Source organism: Chaetodon auriga, chromosome 13 (genome assembly GCF_051107435.1).
Source record: "Chaetodon auriga isolate fChaAug3 chromosome 13, fChaAug3.hap1, whole genome shotgun sequence".
NCBI lineage: Eukaryota > Metazoa > Chordata > Actinopteri > Chaetodontiformes > Chaetodontidae > Chaetodon > Chaetodon auriga.
The window spans coordinates 24,326,607-24,350,463 of NC_135086.1; the positions used below are offsets into that span (position 1 = coordinate 24,326,607).

General features: G+C 40.6%; 1 protein-coding gene across 4 annotated transcripts in view; it reads left to right on the forward strand.

Annotated features, from left to right (window-relative positions):
- The window catches only part of dgkg (diacylglycerol kinase, gamma), a 107,445-nt gene that overhangs the window by 30,690 nt on the left and 52,898 nt on the right, over positions 1-23,857 (forward strand). The window contains exons 4-20 of one of the 4 annotated variants that reach the window (XM_076746538.1): positions 1,003-1,023; positions 1,761-1,911; positions 5,036-5,098; positions 5,501-5,764; positions 7,002-7,154; positions 7,636-7,685; positions 8,115-8,189; positions 9,112-9,231; positions 11,423-11,540; positions 12,138-12,226; positions 14,183-14,299; positions 15,366-15,464; positions 16,729-16,839; positions 16,946-17,019; positions 19,049-19,123; positions 21,967-22,052; positions 22,565-22,654. In XM_076746538.1, coding sequence (XP_076602653.1) covers positions 1,003-1,023; positions 1,761-1,911; positions 5,036-5,098; positions 5,501-5,764; positions 7,002-7,154; positions 7,636-7,685; positions 8,115-8,189; positions 9,112-9,231; positions 11,423-11,540; positions 12,138-12,226; positions 14,183-14,299; positions 15,366-15,464; positions 16,729-16,839; positions 16,946-17,019; positions 19,049-19,123; positions 21,967-22,052; positions 22,565-22,654 — 1,756 coding nt within the window. The remainder of the gene's footprint in view (positions 1-1,002; positions 1,024-1,760; positions 1,912-5,035; positions 5,099-5,500; positions 5,765-7,001; positions 7,155-7,635; positions 7,686-8,114; positions 8,190-9,111; positions 9,232-11,422; positions 11,541-12,137; positions 12,227-14,182; positions 14,300-15,365; positions 15,465-16,728; positions 16,840-16,945; positions 17,020-19,048; positions 19,124-21,966; positions 22,053-22,564; positions 22,655-23,857) is intronic. The other 3 variants (XM_076746540.1, XM_076746539.1, XM_076746541.1) reach the window with 3 other exon arrangements.

Genomic DNA, 23,857 nt, shown 5'->3' on the forward strand with positions numbered 1-23,857 from the left:
CTGCAAAGTGAAAAGGATTAAATGAACCATGTTAATGTGTCATAGCTGCCCTTGGGAGATATTTACAGATTGGCAGCCTTGAATGTGAACCCGCTCACAAGGAAAATAATCATTGCTTAGACTCCAGGGGGATGAGAATTTTCACAGCTGTGTCTAGATGTACTTACATTGAAGGAAATCTATCAAAATAGGACCACAGCTTTTTGTATTTATATGTAGTTTTTATATGTACTTTTTGTATTTACTATGTGTAGTATAGTATGTGTGTGTTTTCTATGGCATTTGTGTGCATGAGCATATTTATCTGAACCTGCTGTGCTACATGATGCAAAGCAAATGAAAGCCCTGTGGTTTGTTTGGCCAAATAAGGAGAAGAGAGTGATATGAATAATGTCTGGCTGGCATAGGTCAGCTCTGTTGAGCTGAGGGAGTATCCTCATGACTGTGTTCTTCTGTGATGGGTGTCAGTTACAGTAGCTTCAAACCCGCTGGAAAGAAGGATATTACAAGTATATTTCTGTTTAGTCTTGACGTGCAACAGGGAGCAGCTTTACCTATTTTGGTTTCCCCGAGAGGACATGGGTTTGTCTGCATCTTTATTATGTTTGCATAGTTTATTTGCATTTGCGTGCACCCATTCAGCTTAAAAACGGAGAGGATATCTTGACCACATAGATACAGCTCACCTAGAACTGACTGGCAAACATTGATACTCTGATGTGATCTAGAGCTAACATGAGTAGTATTTCAAATGATAGGATTTGCTACTTTGCTTTGTCATGAATCATTGTAACTGGAACATCTTTGGATTTTGGCCTTTTGGTGGACACTATGGGTTTTTTTTAGCACTGAAATGAAATGTAGAAATGATGGCTGATCAGTCTGGTCTGCAACCAAACCACCACTAACATCTTCACTGACGATATTATCATACACAATTTAGCTAACCCCACTCTTTCCTCCTTCCTTCCTTTCCTCTTCATTGTTCCAACTGTTAAACAGAAGCAAGACGTTCTCAACCAAGTAAGCCTCAGCCCGGTGGGCTCTGCATGCTGTGTGGTGTCTGTGTTAGCAGACTGCATGCACATTCTGTCCACTAACATAACATAACCCAGTCTTATCCGCTACAGATGGTCTGTCACCCTGCCAGAGGGGAAAAGGCCAAAGTTCATGGGGTCGTTGAGCTGAGTTGAGTGCTACTATGCACCCACCACATGGCTGTGTGAGGGACATCTGGGGGGAAGAAGCATTAAATTTCTGTATTCAGCATTATGGCTCAGGAATGTCAACACGACATGTTTTTGCTGTTTATGTTGCTTTCTTTCCATTGTTTTTTTTTCTTTTAAGCCGTTAGGCAGGCGCCAAGGTTTCATCTGTGTGCAGCTTCCAGCGTCTCCATCATGCCTGTGCTAACCTTAATGGGATAGTCTGTGGTGATCAGTTGACTGGTCTGACAGACTTTGTGCTTTTGACATTTTACTGACCTATAAAATCTATTGACAATGATTTCACTTCAATGGCTTCAAACCATATTGTCATTAAGCTGTTACTTTTAATAAAATACTGGCATGTCACCCCAAACCAGTGCTGCAGACCTTCATTTCAGGGCAGATCAACTTGAACCGAAATGTCCATCACATTTTTCTCTTTTTCATTGTTGTAATAAATTAATTGTCCGCCTGTGGTTGGTGTAAACTTCAAATTCATAAGTGTACCTCAGCAATTCTGTTAACCTATTTGCTCTTTCCTTTCTCATGCAGCCCATTGATTATGAGGGCTTTCAGCTCTTCATGGCCACTTACCTGGAGAATGACATCCCAGAGGAGCTGTGTCAGCACCTCTTCACCTCCTTCAAGAGCAAGACGGGAGGTTGCTCTCCCGATCAGTCTCGCGCAGGAACAAGTTTACTGGGTAGGCGTGTTTGTATTTGCATAATTGCATTTTTTAACACGGCTGGTCACGCTGACCACACCTAAATTACAATTCATGACTTTTCATGGGAGTGTATTTCGGTTACTCTGCTGTCACTGAATGATACAACTCAGCAATGATCCAGTGTACGCCATTCTCAATGAAAGTTGTTGGACTCAACACAAACATGTCAGGCAGATCTTTACTGGAGAAAATAACTGTTTCATCCATGCAGATTGACAAATACAGCAACAGCAATCTGACTCAAGGGAGCTCAGAAAGATACTATCAGAACATGAGATGAAAAGACAAGTGAATAAAAGCACAGGAACGTGGGCACTTTGTCAAAAGACTTAGCATGTGTGAAAGAGCATGGCTTACCTAGGATATCTAATCCAATGCTGGTTGCCATGATCCAACACACCTGAAGGGAGGGTGCCTTCAAGCATTTGTGGCCTACCTTCACCTGTAGTTCTTGTCTTAGTTTTCAGTGTCATTGTTGGCACTATTGTGCTGTTATGAATGGCTGTTTGGCTGAACTAAAAACGTTAAATCAGCAGCAAGGGCAGCCAGCTAGAGACTGCTATCTGACTGGCTGTTCAGACTGGTGAATAAGAGAATATGGTACATTTTCAAAATAAAACAACCTGTGCAGACTCACGGTCGTATATCAACATTAAACACAATTAAAACAGACAAAGAAATCATTAACTATGTAGGCTACTTACTAACCATGGTAAAAGGGCAAATATCAAGGACAAATGAGCAAATCAACAAAATCTGAGCAAGTCAACAAAATCGGACAGGCAACATGCTCCACTAGTGAAACACTGCTGGTGGGATATGAAGCCATGTGGAGGACGGAACAAAACTGCAGCACAGTCAGAACGTGGGGTGGCCATACCTGGTGGAATCTAGAGATTAGCCATGGTCGCAGCACTAAAGTTGGCCACTTAGCCTTTAGTTGTGGAGTTTGCAGTGTGTCCAAGTTCAACATTTTTTTTCTCAGTGTCCAGTGAGAAAACCTATAGAAACAGATAAATCACAGTACCAGTTACTCTGTTTGATTGACAAGTCCTCCCTGTGAAACGCCACAGTACTGAGCACTAAAAAGCAGAGATGATCACACTAATCCAGTCTCATTTTCTCTTTGCAAAGGAGTCCACATTTCCTCCCTGTCTTCACTTCACACTGAAAAGAGCAGAACACAGCACTCTTAGAGTGTTGTAGGTCTCTTGCAGCTCCCCCTGTGCAGTACGTAAACTGTGTCTGCCTCCATCCTTCCATGTGAGGGCTGTGTGGTTGCTGGCACTGGGTTCTGCCTGTCTGCTCCTCAATGCAGAGCAGCTGAGGAGACAGATGGACTGTTGAATTAGAAATCTATTTCTGTGGTATAACGCTTGTAAAAGTAAGATGCCAACAAGTGTAGAGAGGCTAAATGTGAGTGACAGCATGTCACTTTGGATGCGAGCACTGGTGCTGAGAGTCCCAATGTCCCAGTTAGTTTTGTTTGTGATGTCCCAGCTTTGACTTCATCTGGAGATGTCAGTGACGTGTCATCCCCCTCACTCTCAATATCATCTTCTAATCTCTCTTCATTGTGAATTGTGTAATAAAGAAATGGCAGTAAAGCCACCTTTTATTACCGCTGTATTGTGAACTGTTTGCAGGTGGGGGTTTTTTTCTGATGGCAACAGAACAGCTTTAGTCGGATCAGTCTTCCTCACAGACTGTGATGTATTTACTTTGAGCAACACATTTGTGTGCACATGATGGTTGCCTCATGTATCCTTCACTCCTTCAGGGGTTGGTTCTTTTTTGCGTCCTCAAAAAATAAAGGCACCCTGTGGAGTTTCCTTGAAAACAAAGTCATGTTGACATACAGTATTCACCAAAATGCATTGTTTATATCCTTGACATCCAACAAACGTGTGGAAAGCATTTTTTCCTCATAAAACACCTGCAAATATTCTCAATACTTTGAAACCTGCATTGTTGAAATTAATGTTTAAGCAGTCTTCTTCTCTCACAGTGTGTTGGTGCTTTGCTCCACATCTTTTCACATTACTACAGCTAGTAGATCAGTGAATAGTGTGGAAAGACTGACAGGACTGTATGTAGCACATGTGAGAATAAAATGGGAAAAAGCTGCTCCATAGTGCTACTAAACATCAAAAACTCAACAAGATACTTTTAATGGTAAGGGTTCACAAGATACAGTTAAGCAGTGTGGGTAGTTTTAGTGCTACAGTTAACAATTATTTTCATTAATGACTTATATGGCAATTATTTAATTGATTAACTGTTTTCTCTGAATACAGTGAAAATACCATTCTAATTTCCAGATCCCAAGGTCATATCTTCAAGTTGTTTGTTTTTGCCACCCATCAACCCAAAAGCTCAAAGATATTCAGTCCACAATCATACATGACTAAGAAAGAAAGCAAATCCTTAGAAGCTGAAATCAGAGAATGCTTGGCAATGCTTACATACGTAAGGGATGAATCCATCTACAAAATAGTTGCCGGTTAATTTTCTGTCAAATGACTACTTCATATGGCTAATCTCAACATTAACACAATGACAATCCACTCCACTGCCATATTCAGACAGTTGAATCAGACAAAGAAAAGAAATATGATAAGCCTGAGGTTTATCATGGAGTTCATGGTGGTGTGGATTCTGCTGCTCCTTCAGTGTGTGTTCAGGTTCAACTTCTCATTGACAGAGCCTGCACTGACACCTGGTGGTAATCTTTAACAACATAACATGAAACAGCTGGTGACTGTCTGATAATGTTTTTATTATTTTATCATCCTTCATCTGGCTCCAGGAGGTCTTTATGTCTGAAGCATGCAGTCAGAGGAAAGAGATAAGATGAACAATCTTGCTCCCTAACATATGAAAGAGGTCTGTTTCATGTCTGCTGGTAATGCTTTCTGTCGTTCCTGCAATTGAGGGGAATTGAGGATCCAAACATTTTTGAATGCACACAGTTCTCAGATACTATACAGTACATACAGTACAGAACATAAAGAGGAGTCTTTCTTCACTGATGTTCACTCTTTCTTGCTGCGACTGCTGCTGTCTTTTTTCCCCCCCTTGAAACAATGACTGACTGCAGAAGCCCGTTCCATTGACGCAGGCATCTCTATTCAGACCGAAGTGGCCTGTGCCCCCATTACAGGTACCAGAGCAGGCTGACCATCCCATTTCATCAGGGTGATGTCATCTTAACAGGACAAGATCCTGCTGGCTTTAACCTGCTCCCTTTTTGGTGTGCTCTTGTGGTGCTGATGTGAGTTCATGGTATTTTTCCTGTGGATCAGTGGATGACTTGATGCTTTGTGAATGGTATTTGTGTTAGGTTTTAATGCAGTGTTGTCATTTTTTCTGCTTCCTGTCCCTCTGTGCACCCTGACTTTTGTATTTGGATTGTTGTGAAGTTTGGCAGTATTTATTTCTTATGTTGCTCCCTACAATTAACCAACTCTTTGTGCATCCAATATCGCCTCTCCTCATCCTCCACTGTTTCCATAATTTCTGTTCACTCTTTCTCAAACTCCTTCTTTGGTATCCACACCAACAGGGATGAACGGGAAAAGCATCCTGTCTGCAATGGGCCGACACACACCCGAGCACTCCAGTGTGATGAGCACAGCAGGCTCGGGAGCCACCACCTCGCCTTGTTCATCTCGCTCCTCCTCGCAGCGCTCAGGGACAGGGGCCCATGCACCTGGGGGGCCCCACCGATCACCCTGCACCCAGGTCAAAACCTCTGAGGGCAGCAGCAATGCTCTGACCCCCAATGCTGGTCCTGCCAGGTCACCAGTGTCCCCTAAACTTTCACCAGGTTAGCTACACTGACACACGACTGCTGTGTAAGGTTGGCAGTGGTGCTTTGACAGATAGGACCATAATCAGACTTCTCTGTCTGATAATGGCCCAGTATGACAGTGTTTTCTTTTGGCAATGACAGGCGTTCTTTTAGCACATATACATAGAGCATGTCAATGTCAAACCTGTAGTGCTTCTTGTACCATTATAATAACTGTCTGAGAAAATGTCATGGCACCACAGTATCGTGGTATATCGTGTTGCACAATTGTTATCATTATTATTATTATTATTATCATCAGTTACAAAAACCCTACACTAATTTGGTAAAATTCAATGCTGTAGATAAGCACATCTACATGGTATCATAACCGTCAATTTTAATTTCACAATATACTAATGCAACCCTGTTAAGAACTGTATTTACTGTAGGGCAGTGGGAATCATACAGTCAGTTTATGATTTGGTAGGATGCAATGCATGATACAATATTCACTGATAGATACCCCCACAATATTATTAACAAAGTTGGAAGGAAAACAAAGTGTGACTGTAAAAAATAAATAAATAAATAAATAAATAAATCGCCTTCTTACTTGATTCATCAGGAAACTGACAAAGTTTGGGGTCAGTCTTGACATTTTGGAAAAAGTGTATGTCAGCCTGATGCAGAGCATCCTTGCTTTTAATATCTCTATCTGGCAAGGGCACTTGACTTTACTAAATAGAAACATGCTAACCAGGATTACTGAAACAGGGAAGACAGGCCACCAGCAGAAGACAAGAGATGTGTCTGCATGGTGGCCTTGTCAATCATTAATTACAAAACACGCCTCCTCCACCCTCAGTTTGAGTTGCTCACTTTAGGACATTATACAATATCCTTTTCAAAGAAAAAGATCTATAGGAGTTTCTTTGTCCCAAGTGCAGTTAATGTGGTCAGCAAACTGTGCAAAATGGGTATAAATGATCTGACTGTTGTATAACTGAGACATCTTTCTTCTGTTAATGTGATGTTCTTATCTTTTACCTTTATTTTGTCTTGTTTTGGTCATCATCACTCGGTCTGTATTGTAAATAGTGCTTAGTCAGCCTGTTCTCCACCGCTGTGTTTTGTCTATACCTGTTTTAGTTGGACCAGAGTTCTCTAAACCTCTATTCATTCCTTTAATTTCACCAGAGGAACCACAGTGCAGTAGAAAGAGTGATGGGTTCTGTGAGTAACTTTGAACGCTTGTGCTGTACTTCAACAGAGAGGAGCCACTCTGAGAAGCATTTGTCACTGCAGAGGAGCCCGTCGCCCCAGAAAGGCTCCCCTGTGCCATCACCCCAGGTGGTCTTTCTCAAGGACATTGTCTGCTACCTTTCCTTGCTTGAGAGGGGGACACCGGAGGACAAGCTGGAGTGTGAGTGACAGGGATGGGGGATGTAGGTGGAGGGTCAGCTCCTCTCAAGGAAATCAAGTGGGAGCACCTGTCATATACAATGTGTGCATGCACTGAGGCCACTAATACAGCTTGTCTAGTAGCATGACAGCTCAGGTTGACAGCAAGAGTAATAAGGCTGTTCCCTCCTTCTCTGGCTTCGTCCTCAGGGCCTTCAATACGGTGCTTAAACCTCCCACACAGGGCAGGTCAGTGACATGCTTAAGCCCTGCTGTGCCCAATTGACTTCTTTAGTGTCTACTGCTATATTGGTGCACACTGACAAGGCTAATCTCTGCTAACTGGTCCCCACGCCCTAGTACAGAAGTAACATGCTCTACTTCTTTAACCCTGTGGCCATCTGGAGAGAGTCCAAGAACAAATGTTACAGCTCCAGAGAGCAACTAATTATCTGATGGTATCTGAGTCATCATGGGATCTCTGTTCTCTCGTTTCCCTCTAGTCATGTTTCGGCTGTATGACACAGACGGCAATGGGGTTCTGGACAGCTCGGTGAGTGGCTTCTGTCTCTTTTTACGTTTGTATCTCCCTCTATTTTCCTCCCCCATCCTCATCTCTCTGTCTGTGTTTTGTCTCTCTTTGCCCTTTGCACAGCACAGCTCTAAGAATAGAAACCTGAACAGTCAGTGACAGCAGTTGTGTTTACATGAGGTCATTTGTAATGGTTCTGTTCAGTTTGACATTAGCCATGTGCTGAAGTGATCACATAAACAGACAATGTCTCCTCTGAATATGTATATAGGAAGGAAATAAGTAGTACACATACAGACTTTGTACATGTTGTACTTTCATGTTGATTAAAAGCACATTATTCACATCATAGGCAACACTTTCACATTTTTTACACCTCTCATCCATGTTTGAAATGTTTGGGGGGTAAAGCTAGACTGACTGTTTTTTCTTCTCTCTTTCTTTCTGTAGGAGCTGGATCGCATCATCAATCAGATGGTGCATGTGGCAGAGTATCTGGAGTGGGATTCGACAGAGCTGCGGCCGGTGAGCAAATTCTCGACTGTGATAAAGTCTGACACAAAGCAGGAAGAGAAATGTAAACAGGCCCCTCTGTGGAGGTTTTCTCAGTATTTGCTCACCCTTAATGCCAGCTGAGAAGTGACAGGAAGTGGATTTTAGTTTCAGAAACCACAAAATAGCTTGAAATAGCTTTCTCAGCAAAGTGCTACAAAGGCAGGACAGGCTTGTCAGAGGAAAGCCCCTATTCTCTAGATCTGCATATAAAATCTGAAAAAAGATTAAGGTAATCAAGAGAGTGTTATTTGAATTTTGCAATACAATCCATAACTTAACGATTGTATACCATAGGTGTTTTTTTTTTTTGTTTTTTTTTTCCTCTCATGATTCCTCTGTGCCCTGCCATGTTATTACACTGACAGTTTCGTTGGGGTGTGTGTGTGTGTGTGTGTGTGTGTGTGTGTGTGTGTGTGTGTGTGTGTGTGTTTGTGTGTGGGTATGAGCATGTGTGTGTGCATGGTGTGTGGTGGTTTTGTAGGTCTATGGGTGTGTTCTCTCAATTATATCACTGTTTTATGTTTTTATCTTTTGTCAGGCACCTTGTGTTGCATTTTCATGTATGAAAGGTGCTATATAAATAAAGTTTGATTGATTGATTGATTGATTGAAAAGTTTGCACATTTTATACTCATGGAGGAATAAAGAAAGAAAATATAACTGTCAGATAATTTCCATCTGTTGTCCTGTAGTGGAATATAGAACATGTCTGTTAACTACAAAAAAGTATCTTATGGAGTATTGCTTCATAAAAGTTTTAATAATATTAGAGTTCTACTTTGAACCATAGTAGTCAGCCTGTAACTTCCCTTTGACTTTTCTCTGGAGGTATACACTTAACAGTCACAGTTTGTGCTTTGGTTTTAAGGACAACATATCTCTGTCACTTCAGATACTGAAGGAGATGATGGAAGAGATCGACTATGACAAAGATGGAACAGTCACACTGGAGGAGTGGATCAGAGGAGGCCTGACCACCATCCCTTTACTGGTCCTGCTGGGAATGGATACGGTACATATTAGTTTGTGTGTGTGTGTGGGGGGGCATGTATTCCTCACGTTGTGGGCACATAAATCTGTTTACACAGTCACATTGTGGGGACTCGCCTTTCTAATGGGGACAAAACACAGGTCCCTATAATGTAAATCATTACATTTCAGAATGAGGACTGGGGTTATTGTTAGGGTGAGGGTTAGTGTTAGGCAAGTAGTGGCTGTGGTTAAAGTCTTCTGGAAAGTCTATGTAATGTCAAGATCAAGATCAATATTCCTTTATTTGTCCCGCAAGGGGAAATTCCAGAATACAGCAGCATCAGTAAAGATTAATATAAGAAGTGCATGCAAATTAGAAACAAAAACAGTATATACAAAAGAGTGAGGATTTAAATAAAAATAAAAAGAAAGAAATTGTAAAAAAATTGTAAGAAAGATGTCCTCAAAAATGATGGAAGCACAATTGTGTGTGTGTATGTGTGTGTGTGTGTGTGTGTGTGTGTGTGTGTGTGTGTGTGTGTGTGTGTGTGTGACCATTTATTTATCATGTTGTGGGGACAAAAATCCGTTTACACAGTCACATTGTGGGAACTCACCTGCCTTATGGGGACAAAATGCAGGTCCCCTTAATGTTAATCATTACATGTTAGGGTGAAGACTGAGGATAGGGTTACACGTTGGGTAAGGTTAGGTTAGGTATAGGGTTAGGAATAGGCAGATAGTGGTTATGGTTAGGTTTGGAAAGGCTGTTGTTGTTAGGGTAAGGCTCCAGGAAATGAATGTTAGTCTATGTAATGTCCCCACAAGTGATAAAAACACAGCGTGTGTGTGTGTGTGTGTGTGTGTGTATGTAATATAAAATGTAACACAGAAATAAACATACTCACTCAGTGTCACACATGGATTTTCGTTGAAAATATGGTGAAAAATATGTGAATTAAAATACACTGTATATATTTTCATAAACACTATGTAAGGGGACACTTTCTGGATGAACTCAGGTATATTTTTGAATCTCTGTACAGCAATTTCTTGTTACTTATTGACTGATACTGTGTACCTGTGATAGCTAAAATCAGCTGATAATGTATAAGTGAGGCTTTACTGTGTATTCGGAGTTTGAAACATTACTATGTTGGGTAACATTACATTTAAAAGTAACTTGTTACATTACAAGATTACTGCCATTAAAAAGTAAGTGTTACGTTCCAGAGTTACCAACTGAGAGATCTAACTTTTTAGAGTACCTTTGTGTTACCAAAATGAAAACCATTTGCGTTTCCTAGCACACATTGGTTATATTGTCCACAGGGAAGGTAGCCGACTGTACGTCTGCCTTTGAATGTGTTGACTCTATTGTCACTGCACAGCCTTGTCTACGGCCCATAATCTGTAACACTGCGGGCTAATGACAGGAATAACAGACGCAATGTCCCCTTTACAGCTCTTTATGAACAATTATCTTGGATTTCAAGTAAACATAAAACCAAGAGGGTACTGGGGCCCAGAGCACATAGCCCAACAAGTTCATACAACATGGAATTTTTTTTTCAATTCAACTGCAATGAGAAAAGATGAATTATATGAAGTACATACAAGTAGATAGAAAGCTGGTGGAGCTGTGCTTAGCTTGTAGGTGCTTCCTCAAATATGAAGTAGAGCTCATCGCAGCTGATAGACACTTATCACCCAGGCTCAGTTTCCCTTTCACCCACAAATTCAGAATAATGGGAATGCTACATGAGGACTGTCCTCTCCGCCATCTTCGCTTGCTGAGCTACACATTGGATTGGATACCTTCCAGTAGTGCGTAGCAGTGTGTGTACAGTACTACATTGCTTATTTGAAAATGTAATTAAATAGCTGATTATTTAAATTGCAAAACGAACACACTACATTGCTTGTTACAACAACAACAACAAAAACTAAATCTGAGGACTCTAATGCCCCCAAACACTGGTTACTGCTAAGCATTGGCAAAATGGCAACATTTGTTTTTTATATTCTTCAGATTATTACTTGAATTAATATTCTTTTATGTCTTATAGATTAGTACTTATATTAATGTTTGCTTGATCTGCTTTTAAACATGCATTAAACATTCATAGTGCTTAGATAATGTACACACTGAGTTGGATTGTTGTTAGACGAGGCAGTCCCGCTTGAAGGACACTTTTAACGCTTCCTCTATCCTTGTTGACTTCCCCTAGAATGTACAGGAAGATGGGCAGCATGTTTGGCGTCTGAAGCACTTCAACAAACCAGCCTACTGTAACTACTGCCATACCATGCTGCTTGGAGTTCGCAAGCAGGGCCTCTGTTGCTCCAGTGAGCCTCTGTGTCACTCATCTCTGCATGTTTGTCTGTCTGCTTTGGTGCTTTTCTCTGTCTCTTTACCTCTCTTTGTCTCCTATGTTTCTCCTCTGACTTCCTTTCCTTTCCATCTCTGTCGTTATCCCTTCATCTGTCCCTCTGTCTTTATCTGCTCTTTCCTTTACTCCCTGCGTCAGACTCTAATTTAAGCGGTTTGCTCTGCCTGAGTGCCTCTGAGTCAATGTTGTTTTTCAATTAAAAGTCCTCACAGTCATCGTTTAAAATCCATTAACAATGTTATCACGTGTAATTTCATTATTGATTGAATTCTGCCAAGAAGCAGTTCTCGAGGCTAATGTTATTGTCCCTGTTAAATGCAAGTCGTCACTTGTCTGAAATGATCTTTAATGTGGTAACCCTTTTATTAAACTCCAAGCAAACCATGTTTTTAGTTGCAGTTATGAGACAGGATGAGTAAGTGTGAGAAGTTTAAGATGTGTTTAAGATAAGGGTTATGTATGTCGACCATTTTTGAGGTTGGTGTGTGATGTGAAGTTAACTGTGTTACTGTAAGAATTTTACAAACTGTTGTCTATTGTTGTTGTCCCACAGTATGCAAGTACACGGTACATGAACGGTGTGTGTCCAAAGACATTGCTGCCTGCATCAGCACCTACGCCAAGTCACGAAGACACACCAACGTAAGTACAAACACAATGCATGAAAGGGTTCATTCTGCACACAGGATGCTGTGCTGATAACACAGACTGATGCTGCTGGGTAATGAGGCAGGAACACTGACCAGTCTGATCAGCAGATCCCCAATGGGGGGGGTACATAGGGGGGGTGGGAGGGTTGGGATTTTCGTGTTATTCTGTTTTTATTTATATTGTTTTTAACTCTTGTAAAGCACTTTGTGTTGCACTATGTATGAAAAGTGCTATATAAATAAAGTTTGATTTGATTTGATTTGATTTGAATGGCTCATGGTCCACGGAGCAACCAGGATCATGGGATGGTCTGTGAGATCATGCGCAGCTTCTTATCCAGTTAATATCCTCTGTATTTTAGCTGCAATGTGATTAGACTCTAGAATTATTTATCTTGCACAGATCACATGCTGATTAGGGCCTGTAGAGCAAGGCTCCAGATTGCAAACATTTAGTCGCATTTTGTGTCCATTTTTGGAGACAGTGCTGCTAAATTTTCTACCTAGGAGCATCAATGCGACTTGCAAATATGACCCAGTTCTTTTGTTGTTGTTGTTTTATGGACAACATTCAATCATCAGATCCATTTCCTGCTCAAGGTGTTTGTTACTGTGCCCACAAGGTCCAATCCATCCCCCTCTCCCCTAAGGAGAGTGAGATGCTACCTGAATGCAGCCAAGAGAGGTGACCCATTACTACATTATCATAATTTATAAAAAGTAGTGAGGATACAGCCATTTCATCCAGACGCATATATAACACACACCTACTGATGTGCATTCAGCCTACATTGGACCTGTTGGTAGGAGTCAGCCATCACTCTGTCTGCAGTGTAAACCAGAGAACTGTTAAGTAACATTGTGCTTGGAAAGTTTGTGTATCACATCTATATTTCTGTCCATACTCACGATCGTCCACATAAGATCTTTCCATGGGACTACAGTATGGGTAAACATTATTAAATGAATACTCTGACAAACCTTCAAAGCTCAAGTTGTCATATCTCGTTAATAATCAAGCGCTATAACCACATACACATCCTATTGTACACATTGCCAACAAGTGTGACTGTACATAGCAGTAAGAGCAGTTACCTTATGAACTCTCTCCAAGGGTCTGTTTGACCCTGATGGCTGTTATTGGATTCAGTGGGACACTGGAATCCTCCCTTAAAACACCTCAATGTTTTTGTGTGCACAAGGATTCTGATAATGGACTAATTTAATTGATAATAAACAAAGAAAGCAAGACAAATCATCTTTCTTACCACAAATGCTTTTGTGTCCAAATAGTCTGTAACCCAGTAAGAAAGCAGAGAGCACTGTAGTTTTAACATTGACCTTAATAAAGTGTTGTCTTATCTTATCTTATCTTAAACTTTGATGGTTTTATACGATCTGGTTTTTGGAGGTGCTGCAGCCCCCCTTTAAGTCATGGAAGTCATGGAAAATGAGTTTCAGCACAGCACACTGTTATTTCTGGAAATTGTCTTTTATTTCCAAAGAATTTAATTGGTGATAGAATGAAGATGAAAATGAATGATGATGATGAAGAAATATGAATGTGTTGCATTACACATTGATTAAAGTGGTGCTCCTAAAGCTTGTGCTGGTGCGCACCAGTGCTGCTAATGGCAGCTGTCTGTGTTATTATTATCCTGGTGTTATTTTTAACTCTGTTAATGTATTTTTTCTCTCATGATAAACAGTGTTTAGGAGGTCCAGGTTTTAGTCATTACTCACCAGTTCATTATAGTTAAAACCAATATTGCCTTTTATTGTTTGTTACATGTTTTCAGTAATGCATGAAAATTTTGCAAAACACATTGAAAACCCTCAATTATTTTTACACCTTGACTTGATCACTCATTAAAAGTGCTAAAAATCAAACTATCAAACGCTAACTAACATTAAATACAGACTTTCTGATCTCTCTCTTGCTCTCCAGGCTATGCAGCATGTATGGATGGAGGGTAACTCTCCGACCAAGTGCGACCGCTGTCACAGAAGCATTAAGTGCTACCAGGGCCTAACAGGCCTGCACTGTGTCTGGTGTCAGATCACTGTGAGTTGCTGCCGCATGTAGACACAGATAGCTCTCACCAGGTAACACTTCAGTCTGCAGTGGTCACATTCCACACTCTGTTTGACCAATAGAAAAACTTCGTAAGTAAGCAGTTATATCCGTAGACTCACTGTAGAGAGTCATTATTTTTCCGGTGTACCCTCACATTATTCATTAAACATATTTATGATGTTTAACACAATAAAAAACACACATTAGGACATTGCAGTGACTTACACTCATTAGCCACTTTATTAGGTACACTTGGTTCATCCTTATTCTTCATTATTGTATATATTTTATGTTTATGTGCATGTTTAACCTGCTGCAACTGTTCCAAAACAGCTCGGAAGCTGTGTTAAACTCAAATAAAACCAAATGTGGTCATTTGCTAATGTTTGACCTCATCAGCTGCATTGATTTATGTAAATACATGCTCATTCTGAATTTGATGCAGCAACACATTTCATCCAAGTTAGGACAGGAGTATCAAAAGACTGGTGGAATGCTCCAAAAACACCTGTTTGGAACATTCCACAGGTAAACAGGTTCATTGGTAACAGGTGATAGTATCATGACCGGGCCCTTACTCAAACACTAACCAAATCTTAACTGTAAATGTAAGACTGTGATTTACTTGACAGGGATCAGCCTTGTGTTCCCAAATATGACACAAATCCCCACAGTGTGCTGTGTGAACAACTTTACGGCCCCACAATGTGATGAATGAAAGCATTTACACACTATTATGTGTTTTACTTGCCATTACTTTCCAAATCCACTAGATGTCACCACTGACTTGGAGTTTGCTCCATGTGGAGTTTGCCTGCTGTTAACAAATTCGAGTTCACAAAGTCGTTCTCATTTCAGCATGGAGAATATTCTACGTAGAAATACTAATAGATATTTTTTTGATTGATACTGTATGGCCTGTCAAACAGTGGGTATGTGCTGTCAGGACATCCAGCCTCCAAAGTGTTTCATACTGCTAACATTTGATATACTCAGTCCCACAGATGGATTCCGCCCACAGTTCTTATGTTTCTGCTTCTCCTCTCCTCCGTAGCTCCATAACAAATGTGCATCTAATGTGAAACCGGAGTGTGATGGAGGAGCCTTGAGGGACCACACTCTGTTGCCCTCGTACATCTGTCCTGTTGTTTTGGTGAGAATCCCTTTTTCTGCGATACGTACACAAGAGTGCACACACTGCATGTACAATTGAGACTATGTTAACTTCCACAGATGAAGGAGGCTTAGTTTGGTTTCAGCATTATATCACTGACAAAACAAATCTTTAGCAGACTGTGTGAGCTGTCTTTAGAGCAGGCCTCACTCTCACAGTTGTTACTGTCGGTTCAGAACATTGTTTAAAAAGTTCATAGATTCCACGACAGAAAACAGTGAGTGTGGTCAGTTTGAATTTTCAATTTTACACTATGTTAGGGATTTCAATAGTGTATCAAAAATATTCATAGAAACCTCATTTGAAATGTACACTCACTGGCCAGTTTATTAGGTACACGTAGCTAAAATCAATGCCATAATACAATATTATGATCATTTTAGGCGTCATAGTTTGTGGCTCTGTTTAACTGAATCACATTGAACAAACAGGTGCGTCTCTTATTTGGCCTACACTTGCTGATATAGATATAGAGTAGACAAAATAATAGACGCACCTGTAAGAATAATGCAATACAATTTAACAACACCACAAACTGCAGTCAGTCGGCACCTCTCTAAAATAGTTTAAACAAAAACGGAACTTTATAACCTTTATGAAGGTAGGATTTTGAATAATTTGAAACACCAGCTGCTTTTCAGCCGTTCATCTGGAGCTCAGTACAATCCAGACTGAACCCAAAATGTACTGCTTCTGCGTCCTTCCATTCACTGCATCAATGATAGGACAGAGACAACGAGCACAGTTGTGACAGAAATAGCATTTTTAGCCATATGCTGAGAATTGTTTAATAGGTGTGATGAGTGGTAAGCTGCCACCACAACCTGTATAGGCAATGGAGAGTGGATGGATTGATGACTAAACTGGCTGTATTAGCAACATTCCATTCAAAAGATTTCCTCTAACATGTCTTGTCAGACCTCTGTCCAGCAAACACCTGCCTTGATTTCACACTGAATGATGATTCCATTTTTGGGTTTGTGGTCTGGCTTTTCAATTTTCCTCACAGATACCTCATTGACAAACTGATTTATATGCATGTTATCCATATCTAAAGTGGGTTTTTCCATGCACTTGCAGAATATTTAAAGTTTGTTTTTATTGATAAAGGCAAAGTGCATACAGCCAGTATTTGGAGCAAAGATTTCTTCCTCTGTGCTCCTGTATACTGTAGATTGGAATCAGTGAAGAGTAAATAAAACACCTGGGCCACGGTTGTTTATCAGTCTTGCTCTTTTCACAGGACCGTCATTCTGTGGTGAAGCGCGGTGAGGGGGAGTCACCACCCAGCACCAGCCCTGATGACACCAATCAGACTTTCAAATTCTCCCCTGGAGATGGACAAGCACTGCAGGTATGCTCGTCCGGCATCCAGCAGCTGTCCATCATCTAGGTTGTTTAAGTGACCACACAAAGCGAGTTAACAGATGCCTGAGTCTGTTTTTCCTTCCTGTCTCCAGATCACCCCTCTCCCAGGCACTCACCCGCTCCTGGTCATGGTCAATCCCAAGAGTGGAGGGAGACAGGGGGAGCGGTAAGTCACCTGGGGGCTTTCTGCTGGGGTCCAGTGGTGTGTTCTACTATTATCTTTTACATCCATTGCAATGTCATGTGTGGTGACATTGAACAGAGGTAATGAATTAAATTGATGACAACCATTTGGCTTCACATAAACACAACCTGGGAGATCTTGGTACAAATCAAACATGTTATGAATAATCTAGGATGAAAATAGAAAAATAAGATTAAGATTTATTACAATTAACTTCTCAACAACATCAATTGACATCTCAACAACTACTGCCTAATATCTAAACTTCCTTTCTTAGCAATAATCCTCGAATCATTGGTCAATGTACAACCACAGCCACAACAGCTTTTCACCCAGGTCACAGTAAGAGCGATATTATATATAGAATCATGTTCAATCTTTGACTGCAAAAATATTACAATTATTACAGTCAACCATCATGTCTGGCCCTGACTCTTTATTATTATCATTAGCTTCCAAACTACCTCACATCTCTTCTCTCACTTAAATCCAGTCACTACAGGACACGCTCCACTAACTTGTGAACCTTAGATGCCCCTCATGTATGCATTAATTTTGGTAGAGCTGGTTTCAGGTACTATGCACCTTTGAAATGGAATGGCCTGCAAAATGGCCTCAAACTAGAGTCCTGCATCCCTCTGGGAGATTTAAAGCTTTATTGTCTGATGTTTTTTATGATTCATTCTGTTCCTTTACTATTTTTATTTTATCTTTGTCAATTTAAGTCTCTGCATTTATGCTATCAAGCATAGACCAGATGTAATATAATCAAATGGCACACTTCAGGAAACTGATTTCTGGCTCAGAGGGCTCCATAATTTCTGTCCCTTCCTGCTGTCTCTGAATGCTGCAATCTAAAGATAAAGAGCACTATACATTGTTGCTGTACTCTCCACCTACCACACAACAGAGACCAATCATACCCTGTTGCTCTGCCTCAGCCTGACACATTACCATAGCAACACTCTCATTATTACCATTAGAAAGGAAAATATTGTCTATTAATAGACATTCCAAGAACCAAAAAATCATTTTGAGCAGGAAACCAGAGGCTGTTGTAATGCTATTTTTGTCTGTATGAAAACTAGATAAAGTTTTCCATTCACTTTCATGTTTAGTTGCTTCTTTAATTGATTGATGATGCAGCAACTTCTCAGAAAGTGTATAAGCTTCTACCCTACATACAAACATTAAAACAGAGTTCATATAGTCTGTCTAAATCTGTGTTATCCACAGACTAATATAAATTTATATATTGTATGATTTGGATTCCTTCATGGCTGAGGAATCTATTCACTTGTTTATATGAATATATTAAAGTAGTCTAATGAAATACACTGACGAGCCTCCTGTTGGATATTAAAAGCATTTTAGGAGCCAGCAATATTGCCTGTGTGACATGTGCATGAAGATGATTGTGAAGGTTTCAGTGAGCACTTTATGTAATCCTCACAAGGTCACAGGAAGCTACAGTGTTGACGTACAGTTTTCTAATACACTGACAGTTTGTTAGTGCAAAAAGACCCCCCCCCCAGCTCTCTTCTATATGATGCCTCTTGTTCCTAAACTCTCAAATGATTATTGATTATGCACTACACCAGATTATTTAAGATACATGTGGAGGTTGTACAGAACTCATTTCATATATCTTTAGTGAAGCTATATGATGCTTACACCAAATGAAATGTTCAAACCCAACATGTCATTACTTTTATAACTGCACTGTTCCAACCTTTTTTTCCTACCATCATAGCACCAGACATTTATTGCATCACCTGACATGCCTCAAAACTGGTATTGCCTGCAAGATTGCTGTTGTATTTATTCATTATTTTTCATTCTCCTAACCTATGAATGAGCACTCTTTCATTTCCTGAATTATTCACCGTGTGTAAGTCTGATGTAATAATTGGCACATTGTGTATGCTGGTCAATGTACAACCCATAGGTGCTCACTGTATTCTCTAACTAACTGAGTTGTTTTCACTTTTGTTTTTCTCTTTTCTTCCAGGGTACTGAGGAAGTTCAGGTACCTACTGAACCCCAGGCAGGTGTACAGTTTGGAGCGAGGGGGACCAATGGTAGGGTAAGTCTGCTGCATTCATCTCTTTCTAGCCATTTTTGCACCAGTGAATGATAGAACAGTGCTCTGTCAGCTGTTTCTGTCCCAGGACATTGTGTATAATGTAGGCGTCAGCAATCAGAGAGAGCTGTCATGTTGACCTGTTAATACTTCAAATATATCAAACAAATGTTAGTTGTAAGGCTCATTTGGACAGGATCTATTCCTTCAGTTGAGTGATGTCAATGTTCTGACCAGATGAGTTTTGCCATGTGTGGTTGTGGCTTTAAAAATCTTTTAGGTCTTTTGGGTTGAGATACAAACCTGCACCAACCTATTAGAGCATAAAAAATACTCAAAATTGAATCTTTCAGTGGATAAAGAATTGATACACAAAGCCAGACCTGAAGAAAGAAAGCTATCATTTATGAAAAGATGAAATGAAGGTGTGCTTTTTTAAAGCTGCTCCAGAGGTTTGGATTTTGGAGTAAAAAGAACAACGTGAATATACAGTAGAAATACAGTTAGTTGTTGTTCAGTCAGGGGAGCTCTGCTGTCAGACCACCTCTTTCCTTCACGCCAAACTAACCTGCGGTGAAGGTGAAAGGGAACAGTGCATTAATGCTGTGCTCTGCATTTGACCTCATGACACACACACTCGCATACATCAGAGCTGAGCACAGCTTGTCCTTTGAAATGAATGCTGTTGCGCCTTTCATCCACTCAGGGAAGAAAAATGGCATACACACACAAGGACCGTAAATGCTTTACCTTGAAGGTGAGGCACTCTCTTCACCATCCTTTCACTTCCATTTGCACAAAATTCTCTCCTCCCTTGTCTGTGCACGAATCCCTCTCTTTCCCTCAGTCACGACGAGCTGCTGCCCTTGATACTCCATTGTAGGAAAAGCGACAGAGTGACGCACTCAGGCCTTAGGGGAGAGTACAGTAGATGCATCCGCTGTATCAAACATAAAGGCTGTGTTACTCTGATGTGATATTGGACATTGGAAACAATATCAATTTAGTGATCTGAAAGTAGTTTTTGTAATTTCATCATACTGTGGTTCAAATGCATTACAGTTCAGTGATTAAACATTTTCAACTAAGCAGAGTTTATGTTCAAAGAAATACGCAACCTGTTTAATAGGCATTAAATCACTTCTCACTACAAAGGTGTTGTAATAAGTGTAATATCAGTCACTCATCCTTTTTTTTTTCCTATTTTCCTTTTTCATTCAATCCATTCATGAAATAATGTTGCTTCCAGGGTGTCATGAACCAAGAACACTTTGTTGTGAGTGGGACTTAGACTAATTATGTAATTACGCAAAAAGAAGCTTTGTGTTCAACTCCATCTTAACACACATCTGAACAGTGGGGCCTTTTTCATGTCTTAAATGAGGCAAACTGCTATTGCTGAGCAGTGGAACAGTTGTGCCGGGCTGCTCAGAGGCTCTACAGTATGCACAAGTGAATATAAGCACATGCATACAAATAAACACACAGGGCTGAATGAAGGTCTGTTGTCACATAGAGGGTTAACTTGCTCTCCACTGAATTCTCCACAACTGTTACCATGGGCTCCCTAGCAACAGGCTCAGCAGGCTTTGAGGTGACAGGCAGCTTACTCTGAATAATTTGTTTAGGGAATGCAATTCCTCGCTGTACTTTCAGCCATTACAAACATTGTTTCAGTCCTATTAATGTGAACCTCCATATGGCTCTTTGATGATGCACGTTTCTCCTCAGCTGTCATACATAAAGCATAGCCACAAACAGCCAGGATTAGTTGGCTTAATTAAAATTTGATGCTGAAATGGGAGGGTCAGATGCGACACACAGCTCCATGTTGTGGAAATGTCCTCATGGCGAGTACATGTCGGTGTAGTTATTCAGCATGTCCATTAGAGAGGGTTGCTTGCCTAGTGTCCTCTAAATCATCTGACCTGATCCAGAAATAATCATCACCTACTTTCATTCGACTGGACCACAGACAGGACAGTAATATCTGAGCAAAAACTGAAGAGTCTATTTAGGACTATGTGTTTAGGCTGTTTGGACTTAGGAATAAGGCTGACCTTATTGTTGTTTCAGATTCCAGTGAGACATGAACACACTCTGTGGCTCATTGATGTGTTTTTTAATTGTTTCTGGACAACAATGGAGCCCCATGGCACATAGGAATATGATGTGTCAGACCTTGGCTTAGTAGTGGGATGAGTTCATTGTTGGTTTTGGTGTTTTCGTGGGCTTTGTTGACAGTTAGAAAACTATGGAATCCTATAAATATTGCCATATTTATCCTTAAGTGGTGAATCATTTTGTTTGTACCACTTCACTGTAAAAAATAACTACCTGTAACACTGTATTCACTGTAAAACCCACATTATGTTTAACTTAGTATATAGACTTGGTTTGGAAGGTCTACGGCCATATCTGTGCAAGGCCAGGTGGTTGGTGTGAAAGAGGTCGGCGCCCTGTATGCAGCTGTCTGATGACGGAGAGAGATGAAAGCTACTGTCGACACCTTTGTCCCAACACACATTAAAGGTCCCTTTGAAGGGCACACGAACTGTGACCACTTAGTGACGATGGTTTCTAGAGAAAAGAGAGGAGTGAACACAGCTGGAGAGGGCACGCATTGATTAAAGTCTCTCTCTCTTTTTCTGTGTCCATCTGCCCATGAGCCTTTCAGTTCACTTCATTAAATCATTCACAGCTTAAATACAAAATCCCTCAACCATTATGAAATCCAATTGATGGATGTGCCACCAACAATCCGCTTTGACATTTGTGTCTTTGTGTAAAAAAAGGCAAAATAATACCTTTCTTGGTTAAATTTTCTGGATCTTCTGTCTTCACAGGCTCAACTTCTTCCATGATGTCCCTGATTTCCGGGTGCTTGCCTGTGGAGGTGATGGCACTGTGGGTTGGATTCTGGACTGTATAGGTACATTTGAGCTACACTACACTACAACTTGAATTGCATGGTTTGGGCCATGGTTTATTGAGGTTATGATAAGATGTACTAGCCTGAGATCTGGGATTGCTAAAAAAATAAATCAGGTGGGACAACAAGCAGTCAGCAGGTCAGATTATAAACAAACCCCCCAGTTAGCCAAACATTTTTGACAGAGAAAACAGAAGTAAACACGTTTTATTCACAATTCTCATTAGAAACATTCATCACAACTTAAAGACAGACTCCCTGGCTCAGCTTTGACCTGCTGTACTGACTGTTATCTGGAGACACAGTTCTCCTCTGTACGAGCAATGTTGATGAGTTCTACGATCCCATTAATGAGCTTGTTTGTTGTTCATAATGTTTTTATAATGTTATTATAACCAAAATACACAATGACTGAAGCCACAAAAATAAGGCCCAGGTTGAAATCAAATCAGATCATATCACTCTTGCTAAAAACAGTTGTTTCAAGAAAGTTGATCTGTTTGTCATTGCAGATAAGGCCAACTTTGCCAGACACCCCCCAGTGGCCATCCTCCCTCTGGGCACAGGGAATGACCTGGCACGCTGCTTACGCTGGGGAGGAGGTGAGGCACTCACTCAACCGTTTATGTGTGTGTGTTTGTATGTAGGGTTGCAACATTCTTGGAATATCCAAATTGGTACCTTTTCATGGGGAGTAATGGAAAATAGTGGAAATGAAATGGAAATATAGAGTTTTTTTGCTCAGGTTATATTTATATATTTTTATATTTCCTTTGGAAATATTTCAGAAAGAGTTGGAAGTTTAATCGACCCTTTGTAATCCTATGTGTGTTTTGTGTCATCTGTCACAGTGTGTCCATCCCTGCGAAGACATTTATGATACTTTAAAACCAAACCAGACCAGCACATGCTGGTCAAATTCGAATGTTTTCATACAGTGTTGTTTAGTGCCCCACAATTGGTTAAAATTTATTCTCTTTACTTCTGTGCTGTTTGATCTGATTTAACTCTGTCTTAGATCAAACCATCTAGGAGAGAAACAATAGACAGTAACTTTATATCACTTAAATCAAAAATGAAGACCACAGTACTCCAGTACTCCTCAAAAACCATACTGGCACACTGATGACGGAGTTATTACAATGAGCAGCCAAATGTTGTTCAGATACACAGCACATTTTAGTGCTTCAAAAATGACTGTAGTTTCAGGAAGGGTCTCCATTGCATACTAGAATACTAAGACAGGCAAGTTTGTGCATGTTTCTGGGAAATGAAAGATGGGGAGGGAGAGCGGGAGCCCTTACGTGTCAAATTAAAAACTGTTAATATGCAAAGCGCTTGTGCTATAAACCCTCTGCCAGCCATTGATTTGTTGCGGTACTTTGAGCCAATAATTAGAGTGGCTGGTTATGACTGCTTGATTGTTGCTGCTTGGAGGAACAGCAGAGCACTTACCCAGGCTTATGAATGATATTTTGTCAATAAGCTGGCAGGTTCGGGGGGTTTGAGACTTTTGTTGAATAGATCATCTTTCATAGAAATAAACAGTGAAGTAAGAGCTGGAGTCTCTGAGGCCATTTAGCCTAATGAATATTCATCTCAGCAGACAGAGTAAGCAAGAGTGATCTTCATGTGAAGGTGAGCCGTCAGCTTTCAGCGATGCTAACGGCGTGGCTCGAGGGATGACAATATCCGCCAGTCAGTTGGTCCGGACTGAAAATATCTAAGACATTCGTATTGAATTGTACTACATACTACTACTGAGACTGCTCCTCCCTGACTTTTCCTCCAGCACCACAAGCAAG